The sequence below is a fragment of the Neophocaena asiaeorientalis genome, unplaced genomic scaffold, assembly GCF_003031525.2.
Source record: "Neophocaena asiaeorientalis asiaeorientalis breed wild unplaced genomic scaffold, Neophocaena_asiaeorientalis_V1.1 scaffold433, whole genome shotgun sequence".
Taxonomy (NCBI): domain Eukaryota; kingdom Metazoa; phylum Chordata; class Mammalia; order Artiodactyla; family Phocoenidae; genus Neophocaena; species Neophocaena asiaeorientalis.
In genome coordinates, this window is record NW_020175040.1 from 2,634,165 (window position 1) to 2,641,445 (window position 7,281).

The window sequence follows — 7,281 nt, forward strand, 5'->3', positions numbered from 1 at the left end:
CCGTGGACACATCCATTAAAACATCTGCGTTCCCACCTGCATCCCGCGAAAGCCTCCTCTGCACCCTGACCTCGCGCCTTCAGGCGTGTGTGCCCCGTCACAGCACATCTGCTCCTCGGCCACCGCAAAGGGCAGCTGACTGCTCGCTCCACCAGGGCCCCTGCCAGGGCCCCCCACAGCTGCCTCCACGCAGTTGCTGTCCCACCCAGCAAGGGGGCAGGGACGAGCACAGCTCCCCTCTCCCCTCAGGCCCCTCAGAACGTGTCCTGAAAGGAAGGGACAGGAAGGAGGGCCCAGTCCCTTTTTGCCCCCCGACTTTTTCTTGCTTTGCCTTTAAAATCTGTCTACTCTTAGGAAGGTAGGTGTGGGGGGGAGTGTACCAGTCACCTATTGCAAAACAATGCTGTGGTAACAACACAATGATCCTCAGTAGCACACAGCAAACACGGCTCAGCCCTCAGACTCAACCCTACGGCGAAGCTCTCCAACGGCTTCGCTCCCTGCCCTGCTGACCCGGACCGGGCTCAGCTCTCGGTTCCGGTCCCAGCTGGGGTCTGGGAGGCAACTGCAGGCCACCTAGGCCAGTGCTCCTCAGCAGTCAGCGCCCAGGTCCCCGGCTACACCCCCCCAGGTTTGGGGGTCTAGCGCCTGCGTCTCCTGGGCTGGTGCGTGTCTGCTGTGCCCCAGCTCTGCGTGGTCTCTCACACTTGGCCAGGCTCTCAAGGCAGACGCAGAGGCACCAGCCAGACTGGACGAGCCCCCCTGAGACCTGCTAGCCTTACACCTGCCGACGTGCCCTGAGCCCAGCTGGAGTGGCTCATGTGACCTGGGACGTGGCCAAGGGGAGAGGGAAGAGTTGAGGCCTTTAATGCCATCCACCTGCCCAGGAAGTGCTGCAGGAGATGGGCTCCGACGTGGCTGGCTTCCTGAGAACTTCCCACCCACCTGGTGCCCAAGGTGCACCTGCAGGTCCGCGTCTGCCTGGGCTGTGCTCTGAGCTCTTCCTCCAGCGCCTGCGCTCTGGGGCTCTAGGCTGGCCTCCTAATCACACCTGGAGCCCACCCCCTTCTCCCCCTGGTTTTGCCGCTACGGCCCCAGACGCTCCTTCCTCTGAGGTGAAGCCCGACCGGTCCGCTCTCTACCTCTCAGTTGAGGTGCATTTCTGAAACACGGCCCTGACCTTGGTGCACTGCTCAGCCCTCGCTGACCTCCTAGGGAAGCGGGCCACCCTGCCTGGCGGGTGTGCGTCTCACACCCCAAGGAGAGCCCCTCCTTCTGCCTGTCTCAGTTATGTTTCTGACTCTGGCTGGGGGGACCCCACTCCTTTGGGGATTTGCTTCATTTTTTTCTTCCTTACGCCTCTGGGTCCCTATGGAGCCCACGTGTCAGTCCTCCCAGCTTCTGTTCTCCACACTGGGGAGCGGGCTGGGGGCTCGTACGGACGGCAGAGAGCAGCTCAAGTTGACCTGAGACTTTGCCTCAAAGGAACACTGCACACCCCCAGCCCCCTGACCTTGAACTGCAGCTGTGCTGCTGCCCCCTACCCCAGGTTTGCCGCTCACCCCCTTCCCGAACCCCCTCCTCCGCCTCCAGCCTCTGTCCTCTCCACAGGCGGGAGCCAGGACGGCGAGCTGGCCACGTCCACGATGGGGGCAGCCGCCTCCCAGGAAGGAGCCGTGCAGATACTCAAGACCCCTGACCAGCCCCTGAAGGAAATCCGCACGCCTCCAGCTGCCCCCGGGGCAGACGCGGGGTCTCTCTGTGGCTTCCATGCCTGTGCAGGGAACGGACCTCTAACTGACCCTGCCTGCTGGCCCGACATGGGGACCCCCTGTGCCGGCCCCTCCTGGCTGGGGTACCCCACCCCGTGGAGGTACACCTGGGTGCCCTTCGTCTGACGTCTCTGGATGGGCCCCCCCTCCAGCTGCCTCAGCGCCTTCAATCTGGGCCTGGGGCGTCTCCAGCTTTGACCCCCCAACGGGGAGCCAGCGCTCGGCCCCCTTGGCCTCTGGAGTATTTCCTTACCCCGGGGGACCCCCAGCCCCATACTACTCCGTCCCTCCAGCTCTGAGCGGGGACGCCCCCAGCCCCTGTGCCCAGGTGGGGTGGCAGACTCCGGGCAGCTCAGCCCCAGGGCTGCAGTGCGGGGGCCATCCAGAGACGCTTCCCGCTTGAAGACATGCCAAGTCCTTCCGTCAGAACAGGCGTCCAGATTCAGCGTTTGGGCCCCCAAACTGTTCTGCAGCCTAGAACTCTGCCCTCTGCCCGCCTTCCCCCCACGCAGACCCTCAGCCCGAACCCCGCTGCCCCCGCCCCCCGCCGGGCACCCCCCAGGGCCCGCCGCCGCCTCTTCCAGCTCTGATCAATCCCCGGTCACCCTCCCCAACCAGGGGAGACACGGCGTGGTACCTGGTGAGCTGCGGTCTGCTGGACGCTTAGGTTTCAGTTTTTAATTTTTTAAAGGGTCTCAGACGTTACATTGTTCACTATTGTTCCGTGCACAGCACGCTCCCACCAGCCCACGTAAGGCCCCTCGACTTGTCATTTGTCCTCAGGTGCCTTCTTCCCTCTGCCCTTCAGCCCTGCCGCCTGCACCCTGCCGCCTCTCCAGCCCTTATCGCGGGCCAGCACCTCGTATACTTGCAGCCTTGTACGACGGGTGCAGCCTGTGCTTTTAGATTCCATAACGACGTACTCTAATGACGCTGCTTCTTGCTCTTAGAGGTGTCACTCCATTTAAGATCCGCCCACCAAGCTGGTGTGCATTTAGTTCTCGGCTCCAAACTGCTCTGCAGGTCACAGTGCGGCCACCACCCCTGGCTGAGCCAGGGGGCAGGGAAGGTTGCAGGTACAGGTTGCAGAGGATGGGCTGCACCTTCACGTAGGAACGGGTGCAGTTCCGAGGTGACCAGGCCTGGGATCGGCCATGGGAGGGGGTCGCGGGGGCGCTGGGGTCAGAGAACACAGCGATTGGCAGTGACAAGGTAAAGGGACAGAAGCAGCTGCTGGGAGGTCCGTCCAGGGGGGCGTGGAGGCTACAAGGAACAGGGCAGGAGAGGTGGTGAAGACACAGCTGGCCCAGCTGCAAGATGGTGAGAAACGGGGGGAGAGGACAGGGCCAGAGCGAGTAGCTGGGGCTAGTCTGACGGAACCGTCCAAGGAAGTAGCGGAGAGGGGCGGGGGGACCAGGAGACCCGGGAAGGGAGACGGCCATCGCTGGAGAGGACCTCGGACAGCGGTGTCCCCAGGGCCAGGGGTCCTTTCCGGAGGGGCCGCTTCACAGAGTTGATACGCGTTCCTGGAGGACATCTCAGAGACCAGGGACGTCCTGGGGCTTTTCTGATGGACACGGGGCTGGGTGAGTGCAGCTGGCTTCCAATGGGCGGGTCTGCAAAGCTGAGCGACCAGCACCCTGCGGCCCCTCCCTACAGGAAGGCGCCCTGATTCTCCCGGCCTCACGCCCCCGCCCGGGGCTTGTGGGGGTACAAATCGGTTGATCGTCACTGAAGCCTAGACGGGAACTCATTCTACATAGAAACGCAAAGTGCGTTCGCACATTTTAAGTGCACTGAACACTAGCGGGCGCGACCCCTATCCTTCCATTTCCTGTGTTTCTAACGGAAATGGCTCTGGCCTTACCTCTCACATCCTAACTTCTTCATAGTTGTGTACCATCTCATGACGTCATGTCTTCTGGGACATCACACCCAAGCATCAACACAGTGAAATATCACTTCTCCGTGGTATACAAGCGCATCGGGCTCCTAAAAATGCGTATTTAAGTTATAATTTGTGATTTGAAGAAATTCTGAAATCATAGATTCCCAGGAAGCTGCAAACACAGTACAGAGAGGCCAGGGCGGTGCAGGTCAGACTTTGCACGTAGCTTCCAGACACCGTGAGGCTGGGGACCTTGTTCCCGCCAGGCAGGGATGGACGTCCCGGCTCCCCTCTCCGCTTTCCCCGCACCTGCAGTGGGCGTGGGGATGAGTGAGGGGAAGGGGAGGGCTGCCCCCTTGTAGTGCAACAGGAGTGGAAGTCGGGGGTCTCCCTGCCTTTGCTGAGGGAAGGGGGTCGTGGTGTTTCCCGTGGTGCTGGGCCAGGGCCCTTCCTGCTGTCAGGCTTCCTGTCTTCCTAGGTGGCCCCTTTCCCGGGCCTTTGCCTGAAGACGGGCGGCTTTTCTTAGAGCCTCCTTGTTTGTGTGTCCGCTCCCTCGGCGTCTCTGAGGGGCTGGCTTCTCGCAGTGGGTCTGGGGTCCAGCAGGGGAGCTCACCACTGTGTGGTCCTCAGCCCCAGGCCCTGGCCCACGTGACTTCTCCCCAGGTTTCCTGTCCTGTCTGTGTGTGGCACCCAGCTGCGCTTAGTGGGGTGAACAGGGCCAAGTGAGTGGGTCCCACCTTCGTCTGGCCTGAAAGCCTCACAACCTATGGATTTTTTCAAAATAACGCCGACAGTGCTATTAAATAATTGGTACAGAAAAGCAGAGTCAGGCCTGATAAGGTTCGGCCAGCTCGTTCCACAGCAAGAGGGTGACAGCAGGATTCAGAGAAGGGGCCGAGGGCGTAGGGACTTGCTGAGGACACGAGTGACCCGCACAGCCCAGGGGTCAGAGCACACGCGAGGGAGCCCTGGCCTGGCGGGGGGTCCGGCCTCCTGTCATCCTGAAACAGGACCCTTGGGACGGTGCTGAGGGGTGTCGGGGGGTGGTGAGCCGTGTGTTGAGATCACCAGGGTGGAGCAGCTGGCGGTGGGACCCCCTCGGCGGCCCCTCCCACGGGGACTCTTATTCAGTCTCAGGACTGCGTGGACTCGACAGCACAGCCGGCTTCTCTCCTGTTCACAGTTCGATTAGGAATATGCCGTTTCCTTGATCCTTCGTATCAGAAGAAGTCTGAACGGTCTTTTCCAAGAGGCGGCTTCTCATACTGTCAAGATGAAGAAGAAAACACGCGTCGATAGCAGCCGTTTCTGCTTTGATCTTGGCGTCCTTTTCCTCGCTTCTCCGGGTTTACCGTCTTCTGTTCCCCGTTTCCAGACTGGAACGCTGAGCTCTTTTTCCTCCCAATACTCCTCGTTCCTGATCAATGTCTCACCCTCTGGACACCCTTTTGCCGTATCCTGTAAACTCTGTATGTGGGGTATTATCGTTAATTCTAAGCATTTCATGATTTGCCTTAATCCAAAGGGTTATTTACAAGTCTGTGATTTCATTTCCGGGAGTGTAAGGCTAACCCTTTATTTCAGAGATGCCAATTTACTGAGTGGTTCAGAGGTTTCTTTCTATCAAGGATAATCAATTTCATCGTGCGTCTGGAGGGCAGGGATTTTCCTTCTTTCTGGTGTTTTTCAATCTTTAAAGATTAATTCTGGAGGATGTGGGTCATTGTGTCTTCAAATACTCCTTCTGCCTCACCAGCTCTGCTCTCCTGGGATCCCGAGATGCATCCTGCAGCATCCCGACTGTGTCCCGTGCCCTCTGACCCCACTGCTCACCTGGCCCCGGCTCCCGGGTCCCTCCTCCACCTGCAAGGTCTTCATGCCTTCACTCCTTCCGTCTCTCCGGCATTCTCCTTCCACTGCTCGTTCCTGCTCCTTGACACCCACCCTCCCGTCCCCGCGGGGATCTTCCTCACGGCTCCTTCACATTCCTGACGGCGCTGCTCCGTCTGCGCTGGTTACCTGCCCCGCTTTTCGGGCTCCATCCCTGGATGGCGGCTCTCTGCCCCCAGGGATGGCAGCCGTCTTCGTGGTGGCCCAGGTACTGGCTGTGCCCTTTCCATGTGGCCTCCCCCAACCTGGATCTGAGGGCCTCACTATGCCGAGTGCCGTCCTGTCCCTCAGGGTGGAAGTCACTCCACACCTGGAACCACGAGTGTCCGGCTCTGAGGGGCTCTGGCCTCTTTGGAGGGGCGGCTCTGTGGTGTCACTGCTGCTCCCAGCAGAGGGGCCCCTGGAGTCTTGAGGAGATGCTGAGTGGCCAGGGCTCTGCAGCTTCCCCCAGCCCTGCGGCCTCCACAGCAGGAATAAGATCACTGAGAGGAACCAGCGGGAGAGCAGCCGGCCTGTGCGCCGTGCCGAGCCGCGCCCTCGGGTGGATGGCGGGACTCGCATCAGGTCGCATCCGACACAGGGGAGGCATGTTCGCGTCTGTCTGGCCTCGGGGGTCAGCTCCATGGCTCGTGCACGATCCACCTGGCCTCGTGGGTGCCTGGGAGAAGGCAGCGCCCTCCGGACCAGCTCCAGCCTCGGCCCAGCCGATGCCGCGAAACCAAAACCTGAAATAAAAGTTACTGGATGCCTGGCTGGGGGAGCAGGGCATGGGCCCGGCGCTCAGGCCATCCTCCCCGACCTCCCCTGCCCTCGGCCTCCCTGCCTTGTCCTCACGGACCACGAGCTCACAGACCTCACGATCGTGGGGCTGGGGGTCTCCTTCCACGGCCATGTGTCCCCTGTGGTGACAGTCACGCTGTTTACTTAACGTGCTCTTTAAAGGTGTGACTTGGGGCATTTGGGGAAATGGAGCCCCAGCATCACTTTTCCTAAACAGAAGGTAGCTGTAGAAGTAAATACACTGGAAACAGTCTTGTTAAATCCAGGATGAAAGCTCTTCTGCCAAAGACGCGGTCCTGCCTGGACCACGAAAATGTCCCCTTGCAGACCCAGAGCCCCGGGCTGGGATGGCGGCCGTGGTTTCAAGCCTGGCTCTGGCGCTCCCTGGCCGTGTGCGTGAGCAGGTCCTGGCGCTCCCTCGGCACAGACGCGCATCGCGGTGTCCGGGCCCCGAGCCCACGGCCACCCAGCTAATCCTCCTGTGTGACCACTGAGGGACCACGGGCAGGGGAGGCGGTGCCGGGGCTCAGCCACACAGCAGTGATGCAGGGCCTGGAGTCAGACCCGCAGCCCCCTGCCTGGCCTCCCCTGAGCAGGTGACCTCCCTGCTTCCTGCAGGTGAGGACGGGACACACAGGTGAGCAGCCAGCTGGGGGCACCGCGCGTCCTACCAGAGCCTGGTCCAAAGTCGTGTCTGCCAGGAGGCCTGCGGGCCTGAGCGTTCGGCGGGGGCAGTGGGGAGGGGCTGGCGAGCGGCCCACCTGGGAGGCCTATCCAGACTGGGCCCCTCAGGTGAGGGTCACGTCCAAGTTCTCAAAATCCCCACCGCCAGCCCCACGGCCCAAAGTGGTTCAGGAACGGGAAGCTTCTCAGGGACCAGGGTCGAGCCCCGGGGGCAGGGCAGTCCGGCCCCCAGTCTGCCCGGCCCCTCATGCAGCCACAGCCCGCCGC

General features: G+C 61.5%; 1 protein-coding gene across 1 annotated transcript; it reads left to right on the top strand.

Moving 5' to 3' along the window:
* Positions 1-1,904: 1,904 nt before the first annotated feature.
* On the top strand, positions 1,905-2,439 carry PRR23E (PRR23 family member E; the record flags this gene model as incomplete). Its single annotated transcript, XM_024763398.1, is given in 4 exon segments — positions 1,905-1,912; positions 1,914-2,125; positions 2,128-2,264; positions 2,266-2,439. Coding segments are annotated over 4 exon segments (531 nt in total), but the record flags the coding sequence as incomplete, so codon positions are not given.
* Between the last annotated feature and the right edge of the window lie 4,842 nt (positions 2,440-7,281).